Here is an 18186-nt window from a genome sequence, read left to right on the forward strand (position 1 = left end):
ATTATCTAAGCTTAGACCCAATTGATCTAACATGTCTTTGAGCTAAACTCAAGTGAGTTTCACCCACTTCATTGACCAAGACTTGCAAGAGGTTTGCCTTTAGGCACTGCTACTTGACCCTAGGAGAACAAGAGAGAACCAACTTAGGTGGCTCCTTGACCCATTCTAATCGAGAGATCGATGACTTAGAGCTTGCAAAAGGTAAGTGCACCAAGGACTAAGAATCAACACATTTGAGCTTGCAAGATCAATTGGATTGCAACTCCAAAGGATCCATAATTGTTAAGATAGCAAGGTCCCAAGAAGATTGATCACCTAAAGAGAGAATGACACATCAAAGAAAAGACAAGGACAATTGAGCATAGTGCTAGCTCAGAGAGAAAGTCATTGTATTGACAATTTGAGAAAATAGAGCTAAGCACTTGAAGAGAAAAAGTTGAGCAATCAAAGAAGAATTAACCAGCCTTGAGGTTTGAAAAAGAAGCACACCCCTAAGACCACACAACAACTTAACATTGCAAGAAGAGTCAGAGTTTTAACATTTGGCCATTGAGAGTGTGATACTCTGTTGACATGCATAGATAGCAAATTAGACTGCAAAGTCTAGGGGTTCTCAAACTTGATGAGTCAACAATAGAAAACATTCCCATCAATAATCCATTCACAAGATGATATAACTATGAACACAAGAGCCATGACTACCCCATTAGTGGATCAAATGGAGACCATCACACATCAAAAGGCTAACCTAAGATGTACTAACTATGGCATTACTCACACGTATCATGATTGTCCAATGTGCAAGGCGTCCAATAAAACCTTAACCAGGTGCACCTAGTCTAATACCCAAAAGGTCAAAGCCACAAATACTAACCCAAAAGATGAAGAGCTTATACCTCCAACATATATTAGAGTCGAACTAGATCACACTTTGATATTACTGACTACAATGGTCTGATTACTACCATTGTACATGGGTTTGTCTCATGCCACTTTCAACCTTAGTAGAGATCTCTCTCTCTCTCTCTCTCTCTCTCTCTCTCTCTCTCTCTCTCTCTCTCTCTCTCTCTCTCTCTCTCTCTCTCTCTCTCTCTCTCTCGCATAGCCTTACACACCAACCTATCCATAGCTGTATCCACCCACCATATTGTTGTGCCAAGAGGGAGTGTCTCAAGCTACTTTTTGCAACAACTTCACGAAGTATCATATTTCCACTTTGAAAAACATAATTAAGGAAACAAAATGCTCAAAGCAATAGACTTTGTTATTGCTTCGAGGATTTTTGCAAAGCCTTCAATACAATGCACAAGAGGAGCTTCTCAAAGACTACAAGAGATGGTTCCATCAATGGGAGATGGTTGTTCCATGGGAAAGCAATGGGATAGTTCAAATGCCTAGATGGTTAGTAGAGAAGAGGCAAAGCACTGTGAAGGTCATGTAGGAATCCCAACACTCTTTAATCCCTATCAAAGATTGATGAGTATAAGTATAAGAGATGGTAAACTATTGCATACTTAGTACTTTATGCAAGTGAGCCTAACACAAGGATTTACAAGCCAAATGGAGGTATTAGATTATTTGTACTCACAAGCTCTCAATGAACCTTGGTTATAAAGCAATGACACACATATATACATGGAGTCAAGAGAAGGTGCCAAATTAATGTGTTCTTGTACATTACTTTTATATACTTAGGGAATCCTTTTTCCTTGAGACAACCATCATAATACATGTTGACTCAAGGGCATGTTATAGTCAAACTGATGGAGCAAGTTTGCCCACTTTTAAAGAGCCTTGCACCAACAGATAGTATCTATATAAGCTTAAATTGTGGTGTATGGAGCTCCCAGCCTCTCAATTTCATAATAAACCTCATTACATCATAAGATCAAAAACTAGCTTACATACTCCATGGAAAGCAAGACTATTCCCTCATTGTCACTCACATCAACATGCCAAAACCATGGGCTCAATTCCCCAAATGATTGGGCTGCATAGATGTGTAAGCAAGATTGCAACATGTAAACTTTGGGTTTTTTTAAATAAGATTTATCTATGAAGAGAGAGAGAGAGAGAGAGAGAGAGAGAGAGAGAGAGAGAGAGAGAGTTGTATTAACAACACTTCAAACTATCAAAATCCTTTTAAACACCTCAAAGGTGTATTAAGACAAAGAGATGTACATCAAGGTTTTAGTTACAACCCCCTATAGATACCACTAGCCATAAATTTTAATTTTTAAAAAATCAAAACTCAAGGAACCATTGGCACAAAAAGAAAAACTACCAAAACTATATAAGTTACTAAAAAGTCCAATCTCAAAATTGAACTTAATGCTTAGGCTTTCAAAACTTCTCTATGATGATTTTCCCACCTCAAACAATTCCCCAATTGTTGTTTTTTCTAGTTGCCTTCATCACGGCAATTTCATTTGGACATGCTTGGCAATCTTGTTTGGACATGCTTTAAGTTGTGTTGATGCAAGTTCATTTAGTGCCTATCGCCTTGCTTATCTACATCCTTATTTTGATTTCCTTTTGTTCACCCTTTGGTCATTATTTCCTTGGATTCATCGTCAACCTTCTTGTTAGTTGCAACCACCTTTACTACCAACTTTGCCTAAGTGCATAGGCACTTTGGCAAGCAAGTCCACTAAAACCATAGAGAGAAGCATTTTAACGCAAACAAATGCCCAAAATACTCCATTAGGGGACATTATTACCTTCTAAGAAATGTATTGCTAATTAGGGCATTCATCTCCTAGAACTAGTGAGGTATCAAGAGGGATCTACAAGTGCAAAGCCAAATATCCTAACCCCACAAATCACTCCCTACTCATCCATCTCAACAAGGTCTCAAAATATGCAAAGCCTCCATCTCCATCATCAAGGCTACCAAGAGTACCAAAGTACCAAGAGATAGAGAATACTTTGGTTCAAACCCCCATTCTCATATTAGACACAAATTAGTTAGATCCAAGTGCAATATCATAGAGTTTCAAAAGAGAGGAAATAGAGACTACAAGCACACGCATGAAGGCACACACATGCCACAAAACATTCTATTGTACCCCCTACTTGGCAAGGAATTACTCATCATGGCTGTAACCTTACAGCACAGCTTACATGGACTTGGCAAGAGATTCCTAGTCACAAACATTACATTTAATTTTATAGCATGTTCAATAGGGACTAGACTCATACACCACTAGAATGTCCTTTACAATTTCAGCACAATACCTTACAGCATGCCCAATGCAGACTAAGTGCATGCAGTACTAGCATGTCTTTTCCAATTTCACCATGATACTCCCAACATGAACTAATATTTCCTAGGTTGGTCTCCTCTCTTTTACCTGTGACTATGTGAAGTGTATGAAATAACAAGCACAAGGAATATATTGGATACAGTGGTTACAGGGAGTGAAAAAGAGATTGAGATCGCATCCTGCAACCAAGTGGCAAGAATCATATAAGACATGAAATCAAGTCAGACCAGTGAGAAAACCAGTTACTCTTTCTAAATATCACTCTGATGATATATCCTTACAATCTATCTCAGTGGGGTGCACACAAAATAACTGAATTTAACCATAGCTAAGGGTAATACTTCAGTCCTCTCCAAGACATACAACACCCAAAAGCAATGAGTTATAGAGGCACAAAGTCTGCATATTGTACATCCCAATATTCTGTTCTGCATGTAAAGGTCACTGTTCATGCTCATGTACATATAATAAAGTCATTTGGATATCTTGGACAGTACTTAGCTACCTGCCTCCACCCCTCAGCGCAAGAACAAGATGGAGAACAGAACCACCCTCTATGTTATAGTCTTTCGCAGTCTTCTCATCGTTCATTTGTTTGCCGGCAAAAATAAGCCTGCCATCAATCAAGCCAACAACAATTCAGCACATGCTGCTCACAGTGTTTTAGATAGTTATCACATCATAGATTGTTGAAACCCACAAACCAAGTATGGTATCTACTCATTTTCTGGCAAACCCTTGTTGACTAAAGCAGAAAGTAAAGACAGAATAGGAAGTAGCATGCAGTTTCAAGCACAGACTGGTTCCGAACACCCAGACACTACTTCCTAGAGAGAATAAAAATTAAGTTGCTGGAACATTTATTGCCAAGACTTTAACATGTAAGCAACCATTTGGGAAAATTCAGACTGCTACAGAGCTGAAAAGTTGCATGCATGCATAAAATGGACAGGAACCACCATCCCAATGCTCTAGCATCATGCATGCACAAGAGCATATAGCAGATTCCTTGGACACTAATGAAAGGAGACATTGATGAGAGATGTGTTAGTTCTGGTACTAATGTCAGGAGGGTGTGAGTAAGATGTGGTGGTGGTGGTGGTGGTGGTGGTGAAGGTGGTGGAGGCAGTGGTGGTGGTGATGGTGAAAGTGTTGGTGGCAGTGGAAGAGCAGCATAGGTGTTTTGACATATATCCATAAGAAAAAGAGGAACAAGTGGCCTATCTAGAATGGAATTGGAGGTTGCCCAAAAAAAAAAAGCTCAAAAGCTCGCTTCTTGTATGCATTCTGTATCCAATTCCCTTGCCTTGAAGCAATTGTTTTTCTATGGTCTCAACAAACAGTTTTTGGCAGGCATCATGTTTGACGTGCTCTACAGCTATCTAAGTTTAAATCTTCCCAAGAAAACAAAACATCTAACCTCCATGGGGTATCAAACATCAAGAAGCCATTAAGTGCTCACAACCCCTACATCACAGCTTAAACAGAACGGTATCAACACTAACCACCAAAAACTTACCTCTGTTGAACGGGTGGAATGCCTTCCTTCTCCTCCACTCGCTCCTTGATTCTTTCAATTGTGTCAGTGGGCTCAATGTCAATTTCAATCTCCTTTCCTGTTAAAGTTAAAGTTTTAACTTTGATCATTGTGCCACCTCGTAACCTGAGGACAAGGTGCAATGTGGACTCTTTCTGAATATTATAGTCAGCAAGTGTTCGCCCATCTTCCAACTGCTTCCCAGCAAAAATTAGGCGCTGCTGATCAGGGGGAATCCCCTCCTTGTCCTGTTGACAAATTCACAAGAAAAATTAAGTCCCATAAGATGTTTTCAGTTTCAAGGGAGAATAAGATCAATGAATTTTCAGAAGCTTGACTGATAGCGTCCTTGAAATAATTTCTTCTAAAGACTTTAGTGTATAAGCACGACCTTATGTGGTGGCTGCAAGAGCTGACCAAAATGAACCGATGCTTAAAGGCCATTAACACAGTACAAGAAAGTTATCAAACATGCACTGAGGCATTGTCACTCAGATGTCATAAACACTTGGCTAGAAGGCTTGCCAACTCTCTAATTGACAAAATTGCCTCCTGTAAGAAATTTGCATCTTGCAACTTTCTTCTAGCATAACCTAACCGGGGCTTTAATGGCTGTAAGATTCTAGAATGTCTAAAGGGCATGCAATATAAGAACAAAGTGTAGATTGAATCCTTCTGAAGAAGACATACAAAAGAGTAAACAAAGGAAGGTTTCCCTCTGCGGTCATGACCAATAAAAAATCATCCCAACCAGCATTCTTACGTGAAAAGAGCCACAACATTCAGAAAGGGCACTTCAGCTGCCATAGCAAATGGCTCTAAATCATTACGAGCACTGGCACAAAAGTGAATCATATGACACTTCCTATGAGTTCATCTTTCATCATTTGGCACCAGCTCAGTAGCAAATCATACATGTTAATCTGGCCTTGATTTCAAGATTTGTGGCCACCCAAAATGGCACCACGGCTCATGACATGGGGAAGCCTAAGCTTCCTGTCACAAAGACAAACCAGGAGAGCAACCTCATTGATCTTTGTCCACACTGAACAGGTGGGGTCACAGCCAAACCAAAGCTGCCCCACCTGCAGTGTGGGGATGGCAGTGCAAAATGATGCAGGCATAGGATGGCCCATTTAAGATCAACATTAGCTTCGTGTTAATTTCCTTATGATAGATATCTCCTATGTTGCCTGTCAAAAACATTATTAGCAAATAAGGGGAATTAAAGCCATATCTTCTGAGGCCATGACTTTTCACGCCACCAGTAGAAAATGCAATCCAAATGCGGCCATTCCTTTATGGCTATCTTCTGTATCTTGCCTGTCCAAACGATACTTGCGAAAAAGGGGAATCGAACGTATATCCTCTAAGGCTACGGCTTTTCAAGACGCAGGTAGAAAATGCGATCCAAACACCGAACAGGAACACTATTAGATTAATGATAGCACTCGCAATGAGTAGGATAATGTAAAAGAATCTCATAGGCCCAAAGAGGACATCGTCCACGAAAGTGCGATCATGACAGTGATCCTGGCATCTAGACTAAAAACCTGACGATCGTGACAGTGCTCCTGGCATCTAGACCAGAACGCTAATGATCATCACAGTGCTCTGGAATCTACACCAAAACCCTAACGAAAAACCATGAAACAACGCTGATTTTTTGAAAGAAGAGACAACGAGGCAAGAGCACCTGGATCTTGGCCTTGACGTTGTCGATGGTGTCGCTGCTCTCGACCTCGAGGGTGATTGTCTTGCCTGTCAGGGTTTTAACGAAGATCTGCATCGCGACGACAGGACGACAAGCGGCAACAGCGGCGGGGTCAGTACGAGGAGGAGGAGGAGGAGGATGGGAGGCAAGGATCGCAAAGCAATGGTGGTAAATGCAGCCATGTCGTGACGATGATGATGTAGCCCTAGAAAGCTATTGCGAGGAGGGTGCCAATAATGACTGATGACAAAAGCCTCCCCGTATTCCCAGGGTTTATTGTAAACACGAATCACGATAAAAAATCTATAGTGCTTTTGGGACCAACTCAAAGCAAATACTTAAGATTCGAGGAGGCTTGGCATTTGCCTACATTGGCCATGAAAGCTAAAGTATTAACCTCTAATCTCTTTAAGATATTGGAGGACAATAGATGTGGGCAATACTAATGAGGCAGTCACTTGCAAAAGTGCACTTGAAGGGGATCAACATAACAAGCTTGCTATGGTTGGATCTGCTACCTTTAGGACAACGAGTCAGAATCAAGCAATCACAAGTGTGGTAGAGCAATTGGTGGAAGCTTGGCAAGATATACTTGAGGTTGCAACGTGCATGGGGGCACAAGATAGTAAGGGGGACTCATCCCTTATGCAACTGATCTGGACTTATGACCAGGCCTACGATCCCCCATTTAGGGCAATCAATTCAGATAGTGTTTACTGCAGCATAGAGGAGCGGGAAATGGAAAAAAGGAAATAGCAAAAGGCGCAGGACAAAAGGGAGAAAAAAACGCCTTAACTGGTAACTAGACCCTGAAAAAATTAAAAGCACGGGCAAGACCCTCAGGAAGTCTTAGAGTCGCCCAAGGAAAGTAAAAGAGAAAAAAGCGCACCATTAAGTGTGAAAGCGCTCCCGAATCCTTGTAAAAGAGCGCAGACTCACTCCTATGCAAATTGTATGCATTAGTTGGGAATAGGATAGATTAGAACGGTGGGAAATGAGAAATGGGCCTAGGCTAATGGCCGGCCATGTAAAAAAAGGGGATGGCCACCCATGAAAAGTAGGGCATGTATATAAAGTTCAAAAAGTGAATGAGAATATCATTCTTGTGTGTAGCCAAAGCTTCTTCTTCTTCTTCTCTTGTTTCTTGCCTTCTTGCTTGTGCTTGAGAGAGGGATTGAGAGAGTGTGAGGGAGTGAGGGAGTGATTGTGTGAGAGTGAGGGATCTTGGAGAAGAAGCTCTCCATCTTCTCTCTTCATCTTCCCCTCCTCTCCTCTCTTCTCTTGTCTCGTGCGTGGCTATGGAGGATGAAGCTCATGGGAGAGGGATTGAGGTTGCTTGAGCTTGCCTCAAGGATCGTGGAGCTACCAGTGTGCAAGAAAGAGGAGGGTACTCGATCGAGCATCAAGGTAAGCTCACTACACCCGTAAGGTAGGCATTACGTGTCGGCTCTGTGAGAGGTAGCTATGGCCACTCGGTTCGAAACACTTGAGCAATAAGTGGTCTGTAGGTCTCGGGGTAGAGCTTGTAGCTCCCCTTCATTTTGCTTTCATTTGCCGGGACAGACGGAATCGAGCCTTGAGCGCCACGCGCATCAAATCGAGCATAGAAGTAGGGTTTGCAGCCCGAACCAGTACTCGAGATAGCTAGGAGATTTAGGAGGTTTTAATCCATGAAACAAGTAAGTGTTTTGGTTTGTTGGAAGCATTAGTGTAGGATTACCATTCTGCATCTCTGTTTTGCATTTTGGCTACACTAGATTAAGGTTAGATTAGGTTAAGAAAAGAGAAAACAGAAGGTTTTGGCTGCTGCTGGAAATAGGGAAACATGGGACCAGATTCAAATTTATGGGTAAAACAGGAAAAGAGAACGGGCTTTAAGGTTTTGCAGTGCTAGGAAAGGACCTTAAGAGGCTTGGAGACCAAGACAAACCTCATCTCACTGGCTAGCTTTGTGAGAGAGAGAGATAGAGAGCTTCTAGTTACCAGGAAGAGGGAGCGCTATCACGATTCTGGGTGCCATTGATTTGTGCTGCTCCAGGTGAGTCTGGTGCTTCTTAGTAGTGCCCTAATCAGATCTGGAAAGTCTCTTGTGATTGTGTGTAGCAGGTGTCAAGTGGGATCGAAACGCGTCAAAATCGCGCCTGCCGCCAGATGCAGTCAGACCAGGTCTCAGTGGTCCGATTCCCAGAATCGGACCACCCAAGTCCTGGAGTCGGACCGTCCGATTCCAAGAATCGGACCATCCGACTGAGGAAGTCAAAGCAGCCCTGTCTGACTGCAAGAATCGGACAGTCCGATTGGACGTGCCACGTGGCACTCGGACTGCCCATCATAGTCAGACCATCCAACATTCGGATCGGACCAAACAATTTTAGGAATTGGACCCGACCTATCCTACTGCTGGACTCGGACTAACCCTGTCCGACTACAAGAATCGGACCACCCCGTCCGACTGCAAGAATTGGACTGTCCAACTACTAGAGTCGGACTAGCCGTGTTCGATTCTCAGAATCAGATAGTTCAATTCTGAGAATCGGACCATTCTGCCAGAAGGAAAAATAAGAATCTTTAGTTGACCCTGCCACAGACCTGACCCCTAGGACACAACCCTGAACACCCCCAAGACCCAGTTTGACCATTAGAACCTCAGAGACCAATCTAACTTAGAGGAAAATAGGAAACGCAGCACAGACCTTCAGAAAGACCATAGAATAGTCGGGAACCGAGCTTAGAACTCAAACTAGGCTAAGAATGTGGAGAGAAACAGAGTGGAGCTCGCATTAAACGCTTTCTGCATCAGCACTTCACTCTTGTATTCCACTAAGTTTGCACTGCAAGAAAAGAGAAAAGCTTGTTTTCGCACCAAGCACCACGAAAGCACTAAGCATAACGTGTGAATAAGGATTGCAGCTGCTTTCAAATAACAAGGAACACATCAGGATATCTAATAACATTAAGGAACCCACTAGTAGGAGAAGACCCCAAGACTTAGACGGGTGCCTGAGTGCCCTACTAGTAGGACCTGGAGAAGACACGGAAAGCATCAATATAGAGGATTGGACACTGCTGGAGCTGCTTGGATTTATTGACACCCTCGTGGAGCTGGAAGCAGAAACAATGTCGGGATCAAGAGGCGAATGAGGAGAGGACCAATTAGACTTAGGAGAATTTCCAACCTCAGTCCAGGAACTGGTCCACAACTACGATCAACTCACTAGGACCGTGATCTAGGGCAGACCTGTAGAGGAAGTGGTAGCAAACCTGGAAGAAGAGAGAAGAGCAATCAAGAGAGCGCTAGAAGGCATAATTGCCTACAACCATGAGCAAAGGGCTAGAAGGCTATAGCAAGACGTAGATATGTACAAGGCTAGACGAGTGCTAGACCTAGCTGGAGCGGCCAAATCTGGACCGAATGTAGAGAGGGAACGGGCAGCAGAGGCTGACATGACATTGAGCGAACTGGTAGCAAAGCGACTCTTGGACAATACGTCCATTGAACAGAGTGCTACTACCCTAGCCACTGCGCTATTATCGGGATTGGGAGTCACCCAAGGGGCTAAAGGGCAGGCTAGAATCCCCATCGTAGCAAAACAACTAGCTAGATATGAACCTAGCAGTGACCCGTACAGCTTCATGGAGCAGTTCGAGCAAGTATGTGAGACAAACGGTCTTACTGACCCTGCGCAGCGAGCTCAAGCTTTCGGGGATAAGGGAAAGAGTGTAGACCACGACCAGGGGATGGCAGAAATGAGAATGGAGATTGCACGGTTGCAAGAGCTGGTAAGGAAGCCTGTGAGATCGCATATACAATGTATATACTGCGGCAGCAATCACCTTCCAGTTGAGTGCCAAGATCCTAGATCTCGGTCGTGCTCAAATTGCGGTAGATTCGGGCATGATGCAGTGCATTGCAGAATGCCGAGGAGATTCCATACGCGCAGTAGTACAACCCTCCATACTTAGGTAATAGGCCACCCAATTTCTTTAGGAGGGGAGCCCAGTTAGCTCTCCCAGCACTGACTGACTCAAGACCTGTCGTACCTAGGCTGGAGATGAACCCAACTGGTATACCCAGACCACCAGGGCCTTTTGTAACCCACCCATCTAGCGATGCTCCTGTTCACTTTGTGGAGGAGCCTAATGAGGAAGAAACATATGTCAACCCATACATATCCTATGACGAGGAGGGCAACCCAGTCCTGATGGACTATCGGCCGGTGCCGGTGATGGCTTTAGGAAGAGGAAGAGGCAGAGGCTTTGGAGGGCCAAGCCAAGATCCAGTCACATGCTGGACTTGCGGCCACCCAGGCCACATTTCATCACGCTGCCCAGAACGAGAACAGGCTAACAAGGACAAAGCGGATCTCCGATGTACATAGTGTGGAATCACGCATTTGTTTCCTGACTGTCCTAGGTGGAAGCCATCAACCAGCTCTGCCAGCATGCCATTAGTGCCTTTGGGGCTTTTTGGAGTGGAAACCTTTGACAGTGAGGATACACCCATCCCACTATATGTTATGACGCGAGCTGCAGGCATCTCTTTGCCAGGGCCAAGTAACCTTGATGCAACCTCAATTGGAAAGAAAAGCCGGAGGAGACGGAAAAAGAGAACCGATGCAAAGATAACTCTTAAAACCGAGGGAGCGACTACGTTAGTAACGGGAAAGAGGGTCACAGACGCAAAGGCGGAGACCTCAGCTCCTAAGACAGCCGAGCTAGGAAGTGCCAAGGTAGGGGAATATCCCCATCCCAAACGACAGCTTGAGGCTATAGCTAAGGTCAAGGAGTGGGTCAAGGACGCCCAAAAGCACCTCAAGGATGCTGAACCCATATTAGAAGATCCTATTGACGATTTCTCCAGCGTGAGCACACCAGTCTCACCTTCAAAACCACAAGCTGCGAGCATGCCTGCACCACTGGGGGCAACTCAACAGCAAGGCCAAGGGGAAACTTGCCAGGGCAGATAGAATGCATGGCCTAGAAATGCTAGCCTCAGGGGAAGACAAGAGCCCAGTAGCCTCTTCACAACCTCGTTGTCTACTCCAGTAACTCTAAGCTTGGAAGACCTACTTAGGCAGAATCATTCCTTATGGCAGGAGTTAAAAGACTTGATGGAGGGACACATAGGACTTGCGGGTGCTGATCCGCAAGATCATGATGCGGTTACACAGATCCCAAGTCTAACTCTACACTCAACTCATAAGTCTTTGCACATCAATGCTTTTTGGGAAGGCACTGAAATGCATGCAGTTTTACCCATCCTAGCCTTGGGAGATATGACACGAAAAGGAATTGTAGACACAGGCACAGGTGTTAGTGTACTAAACCATGCAGTCTTAGAGGCATGGGGAAACCCTCATGTAGAGACTACCAGGTTTAACTTCACGTTAGCAAATGGAATGAAGGTAAGACCATTCGGGGTCTTAAATAATTGGCCAGTAAAGATTGCCGGTGTGCAGTTTTCCATAAACTTCATTGTCATGAAGGGAGTAGATTACGACATACTATTAGGCCGACCTTGGATGAGGAATGCGCGTGTCATTGAGGACTGGGGTAATGGTTTGATTTTCCTAGGGAACAGAACTAGTGCCGTAAGGGTAGAGATGGACACTTGGAAGATGACCCCTGTTGACCTAGATGCCATCTCAGCTATGCTAAAAGGCGATACTCAAACGACCAAACCCTATGGATCACTCACTAAATATATTCCTTGCCCTGAGGATGAGAGGGATTGGATGCATGTTTTGGCAACCATTGACCTACCATTCTCAGATGAGGAAGAACTATATCGGCAGGCTGCTAAAGCCGCAACCATGCCAATTGTGCCACTCTGCATGATGGCAGGAAGCTCACTCAACCTAGGCAAACCAGCCTCATTCCATATCCCCAACAACAAACTAGAGCTTCAGGAAATTGTAGAGTATCTGACCAATAAACTGGAAGGCAACTTGGCTGCTAACTTAAAACCTCTACGTGATCTATTAGCTAAGCCAAAATGGAAATAGACCAAGGTCCACAACCTGAATTTGTTATATAACTGGGCTTTAGTTACTGATGACAAGGAGACTGGAAAGGAAAGCTTAGGTGATGATGAGTAGTCAAAAGGACAGGACTCTCATGACGAGGAGTATGAGGACTGTCGCTCTACGGGAGAGGAGAGTGAAGAAGAGATAGATACAATAGAGTACGACATGGAAGGAAAAGCGATAGAACAAATCAGGGCAGACTCGAGGCCTATGAGAGGAAGGACCAGTCAGAACGAAAAAGGAGTCATGCGAATGGAGTGTGACAGATCCTAACTAGAACACATGGGAGCCGTGGATTACGAGCAAGCCGGAGTGGCACGACCATGGGTAATCCCAGTGCTCAAGACGGATGCACCTACGACCCCCTGGGGAAACACCTTCCTCAAGTGAGGGATGCGAGTTTAACTCAGAGTCGGAAGTCAGCACTGAGAGTGATCCCGAGATACCACAACCTTCTAAAGTCAAACGCACCAAGGGAAACCTGCCAGTCCACTTAAGGCGCAGGAGGCTAAAGGAGGAGCCCAGGAAGCAAGCAAAGGACTCAGAAGAGAAGTAGAAAGGTAAAAGAAACTGCAGGATCTGCCCAAACCATTTACGAAATTTAAAAAGGGTGACAGAGTGGTGATTCTGCTAGGTGTGAAAAGACAAGGCCAAACTAGTGAACCGATCGAGGGACCCGCCAAAGTCAAGGAAGTTAACTTGGCTGGGGAAGATGAAAAGCCAAGACCTGTATTCATTGCAGATAACTTGACAAAGGATGAGGAGACCAAACTTGTTGCACTCTTGCAAGAGTACATTGACATATTTGCCTGGACGTTGGATGAACTTAAGGGACTCGACCCTAGGGTTGTGACTCATAATATCCCAATGGTCCCTGATGCAGTGCCAACGAAACAACGACCTTACCCCATGAATCCCAAAAAAGCCCATGCAGTAAAAGAGGAGATTGATAAACTCATGAGGGCAGGATTCATATATGAGATCGAGCACACGGACTGGGTATCACCTATTGTGATTGTCATGAAGAAAAATGAAAAAATCCGAGTGTGCGTGAACTACAAGAAAGTGAACGCCGCTACAAAGAGGGATAACTATCCTTTACCTTAGACAGAGCACATGCTTGAGAGGGTAGCAGGTAAAGAAGCCTACAGTTTTCTGGATGGTTTCTCAGGCTATAATCAAGTGCAAGTGCACCCCGACGACAGGCACAAGACTGCCTTTGCCACGGAATGGGGTGTATTCGCCTACATCGTCATGCCTTTTGGGCTGATGAACGCACCTGCGACTTTTCAGCGCCTAATGTGCACTATCTTTAAGGACATGCTTAGGCACGAACTAGAAGTGTTTGTAGACAACTTATGTATACACTCTAGTTGGGCCGAACACTTAGAGAAATTGAGAGCTGTCTTTGAAAGGTGTAGGTTGTACCACCTCTCATTGAACCCCTTAAAGTGCCAGTTCTGGGTGAAACACGGATGCATCTTAGGGCACGTAGTGTCAAGGAACGGCATTGCCACTGACTTTTCTAAAGTCAGAGTCATTGTTGACTTACCGCCACCCGATAACTACAAGGGAGTTCAGTGCTTCATAGGACACATTGGATATTATCGATGCTTTGTACTAAATTACGCACTAATTGCTAGACCATTGTACAAGCTATTGATAGTGTTCGAGTGGACTGAGGAATGCCAGCGCGCATATGAGGAGTTGAAAAAAGCTCTTACTACTGCACCAATCTTACGAGCCCCAGACTGGAACATAACGTTTCATGTACACATAGACGCCTCTAAGTTCGCTATTGGAGCCGTGCTATGCCAGCCTGGTGAACATAACTTAGATTACCCGGTGAGTTTTGCCAGCAGGCAGCTCACAGAGATCGAGATGAACTATTCCACGACAGAAAGGGAGGGGTTGGCCATGGTATTTGTGGTAAATAAATTTAGGCATTACCTGTTGGCCACTCCCTTTGTCTTCTTTGTTGACCATCAAGCCTTGCTATATCTTGTGAACAAGCCTTGCGCTACGGGACGCATAGCTAGATGGTTACTCCTTCTACTGGAGTTTGACTTCTCTGTGGTTGTACGCAAAGGAAAGCAGCATTACATTGCTGACCACATGTCCCGCATACCCACAGGAGAAGCCGCTGGACAAGGCATACAATGGAAGAGAAGGTGAATCACTTTTATATGTTGCCCCATGCCTCCATGGAGACATGGCTCGCCAAGTACCAGATTGCAAGGCAAGATCGAGAGGAAGCGCGAGCTGAATTCTGACGCAGTATGTGTCACCGACCAATTCGATATCCCGAAGGCATGGAGGAGATGCCGCGGTTTATGTCAACACAATGGTTGCATGGAGCCTTGACCACAGCATCCAACGAAGGGACAGAGGTCTCAATGGAGGAGTGGGAGTTCTCGAGGGGATGTAGTCCAAAGGTGATGAGGGGTTTAGAATGTGTCGTATCTAAATTTACAGTACAAAATATATAGTGCAGCATGGTCGTGCGGACGGCATTTTCGCGTGGAGCGTATTGACAAAATGCGCTCCACAATGGACTTTGGTGTCATGGCAAGGTTTGAGCAAGAGAGTCGGCGACGAGCAACGGATCCGAACACGGTTGTGGATGAGATGGAGTATTTTGGAAACTTGCAAAGTATTATTACGGTGGATTACCGTAGCTTCTCCATGATACTATTCGATGTGCAATGGTTCAAAGTGGTACTTGGAGGAGCTGGAGCAACAGTTCGACGAGGTCCATCTGGATTTCTCGAAATAGATTCCAAAAAAAAATGGACGGATTTGCGCGACACCTTTGTGTTACCGGCCCATTGTGAACAGGTGCAAAGAGTCATTTGCTTGCTAATTGTAATACGACATGGTTTATGTCACAATGGTTTGAACTCGCTTTGTACGTGTTTGTGAACAGGTAATCTTCTATCCAAACCCCCGACAACCTCGATGGTGGTATGTTATACCTTCAACTCCTCGAAGTGCGAGAGTATATGATCAAAGCGATGTTCCAGGCATAGATGAAGAAAATATGCAAATAGAGGGGTCGATATTACAAGGGGTGGAGGCCACCGCAAGTTTGGAGCCCGCATCGGCTAACAATGATGGAAATACAGAAGTCTAAGAATTTTTTGAGAACGAGGCAGACTCGTTCTTTTGTGGTGACATGTCTATCGACCTTCCAGTGTATGCAGAGTTGTGTCAGGAGATTAACATGGGACCATAGAAAACTTCATTCTTGGAGAATTGTATTACTCAATTCATTGTTTAGATCTTCCATAAATGTATATAAGATATGCATTTTAAGAGGGATTTTTCAAAAATGATTTATATTACTGTGCTTTGTATAGTTTAAATTGATTATTCTAACACCATTTTTTATATGTGCAGGTGACATTTTCAGGATGAGTCGAGGGATGAGCGATGAGGAGTTTCAGGACATGATGGCACACATGTCTCCAGATCAGCTCGCGAGATTCAGAGAGATGGCAGACCAGGAGCTGTCTCGTTCTTTATCAGGGCGCTCTGCTAGATCTGCTTCAGCGCGATCAGATGCTTTAGCTTCGAGCAGACGATCTCGACGCTCACGACTTGGGCCAGAGGGAGGGACTGCATCGGGATCAGGGGGTGCTGCTGTGGAGACACGGACGTGGTGTCTCCATCTCATCGTTCAGCTAGAGCTGCGTCACCTCCGGGATTTGTCAAACCTATGGGGACGTCTACTCCAGTTACTCCGGCTTTTGCGCAGCCGTCAATAGGTGGCACCCCTTTGAGTGGCACTCTGAGAGAGGGTACCCCCGTTGGTACACTGGATGTACAGGGGTCTCCTGGATATGCCCAGGAGCGTGGACGGAGATGGGAGAGGACCCATCTTAGGCAGACTCCTAGGGGTTATGGATACCTAGTTGATAGTAGGTCAGGAGCCATCATCATGAATGATGAGGGGAGGAGGGTGATGGCTCGCATGAGGGAGTTATGCCAACAAGTTTTTCGGCACAACGTCCTAGATCATTGGAAGAACATACCGGAGGGGAGCAAGGACTATATAGTAGCATCCTTGCACGAGGAGTTTCCGGTGCCAGCCGCAATAGATAGATTCTCTACGGGCTGGATGATGGATTGCATGCGTGCATGCATGTCACATAGATGATCCGACGCACGCAAGGCAATCAAGAGTGGGGCTGCAAAGCCCGAGTGGTTAGATGCAGACAATTGGCGCCGACTGAGGGAGGAGGCTACAGATTCGCCAGGATGTTGGAGTCAGCAGCGGGAGGTGGCGAGGGCAAGACTCGAGACCGGAGTGGTGCATCATCTTGGGAGTGGCGGCCACACGACATATTTGGAGGAGTTTTTAAGTTTCTCTTTTGTTTTGCTTATTTGTTTTTTTGAAATATTCTTTGTACTGACAATCATGTTTCTAATAGTTAGCATTTTGTTTTCTTTGTAGCACTCCATTATAAATCGCGATCCGCAAGGCCTTGAGACTCGATATGCAGAGAGATACGGTCTCAATGCATTGATCGACCGATTGTATAGACGCGGTGGCCCTGTAAGTCACTCATCTTTCTTGTCCATAGTTACCATGAGATATTTGAATGCATTATTGTATGGTGGATTGATATGTTGTTTCTTTTTCTGCAGAATCCGTTCGATGCTCCTTCGACGGGACGAGCTTTCGGGGGATGAGGATTTCTAGCTCGCCCTTGGATCCTTGGAGCTCACACACCTTTAGTTTTTAGTCGCCTGATCTATGTAGACATTTTCTATGTATTAGTGATATCCTTTCATGATTGTACCAATCGCATTTTATGCGATCATGTATTTATTTCATGTATCAGTTTTATGATTTCAGTATACATTCTTTTTGTTTGCAAGCGCTTTGTATGCAGTAGTGCAGAAACTTTTTGCAATTTTTTTTTCCCTGTTACCGTCGCTATTTGCGTCGCAAATTTACTGCTCGCGTCGCTATTGGCCTCGCTATGAGCATCGCAAATTTACTGGTTGCGTCGCTATATGAGTCGCTATTTGCGTTGCATTTGCGACGCATATAGCGACGTTTCTATGGCGTTGTCAATAACGACGCTTTTTGCGACGACGGGGGCAAATTTTGTTGTTTGTATTTTCGTCGCTTTAAACATCGGTATAAGGTCTATATCTTGTAGTGGTGGAGTGTGCTGTTGAGGCAGGGGATTCTCCTCCTGCTAGTGCTTCCGCTGGAGTGAGAAGGGCAGCTGAGCTTTGAATGGTTTTCTGTACGAACCCATTCTAGTCTACCTCCTCAGGGACTCCTGCTGCGATGCTTTCTAACAATGGGACCCCGATCCTATTCATCAATGCGTTGTACCTCTGGCCCGAGAAGAGTGTGTGGATCATCTTCGCTTGCACCTTCACTGCTGGATCCGGGATGTCAGCCAAGCTGATTCCATCCACTGTGTGCACCTCTTCTTTCTTTACCCCCAGCATGGCGTAAACATCCCTTCTCGGCCGCCTCTCTTTCTTGGGTACAAGCCCCAAGGCCTTCTCTACGATTGCCGCATTGAGGGCACTTCAACTCTTCTTTCCTGCTCCCTTGTCCTCACTGTGACAGTGCCACAGTTCTTACCCTTGTCAAAGTTCCTCAGAAATTCAGCACAC

The 18186-nt window shown here is 44.8% G+C and overlaps 1 protein-coding gene across 1 annotated transcript; it reads right to left on the bottom strand.

The window, feature by feature from the left end:
• Window positions 1-3456: 3456 nt before the first annotated feature.
• On the bottom strand, window positions 3457-6758 carry LOC148025678 (ubiquitin-NEDD8-like protein RUB2). The gene is made up of 3 exons (XM_087692898.1): window positions 6500-6758; window positions 4786-5051; window positions 3457-3879 (listed from the first exon to the last, which is right to left on the bottom strand). Exons 1-3 carry the CDS (start codon window positions 6590-6592, stop codon window positions 3768-3770), a joined length of 471 nt encoding a protein of 156 aa, XP_087549024.1. The 5' UTR covers window positions 6593-6758; the 3' UTR covers window positions 3457-3767.
• Between the last annotated feature and the right edge of the window lie 11428 nt (window positions 6759-18186).

This window comes from Lygodium microphyllum, chromosome 14 (genome assembly GCF_053477565.2).
Source record: "Lygodium microphyllum isolate KBCC chromosome 14, Lygodium_microphyllum_v1.1.10, whole genome shotgun sequence".
Classification (NCBI taxonomy): Eukaryota; Viridiplantae; Streptophyta; class Polypodiopsida; order Schizaeales; family Lygodiaceae; genus Lygodium; species Lygodium microphyllum.

What these genes read in the sequence shown, in the direction of transcription:
- LOC148025678 (XM_087692898.1), bottom strand. Translation starts at nt 6,592, where the DNA reads ATGCAGATCTTCGTTAAAACCCTGACAGGCAAGACAATCACCCTCGAG. An exon ending in ACGTCAAGGCCAAGATCCAG is followed by an intron (nt 5,052 to 6,499) that starts GTGCTCTTGCCT and finishes ATTTGTCAACAG; the next exon opens with GACAAGGAGGGGATTCCCCC. An exon ending in ATTCCACCCGTTCAACAGAG is followed by an intron (nt 3,880 to 4,785) that starts GTAAGTTTTTGG and finishes GATTGATGGCAG; the next exon opens with GCTTATTTTTGCCGGCAAAC.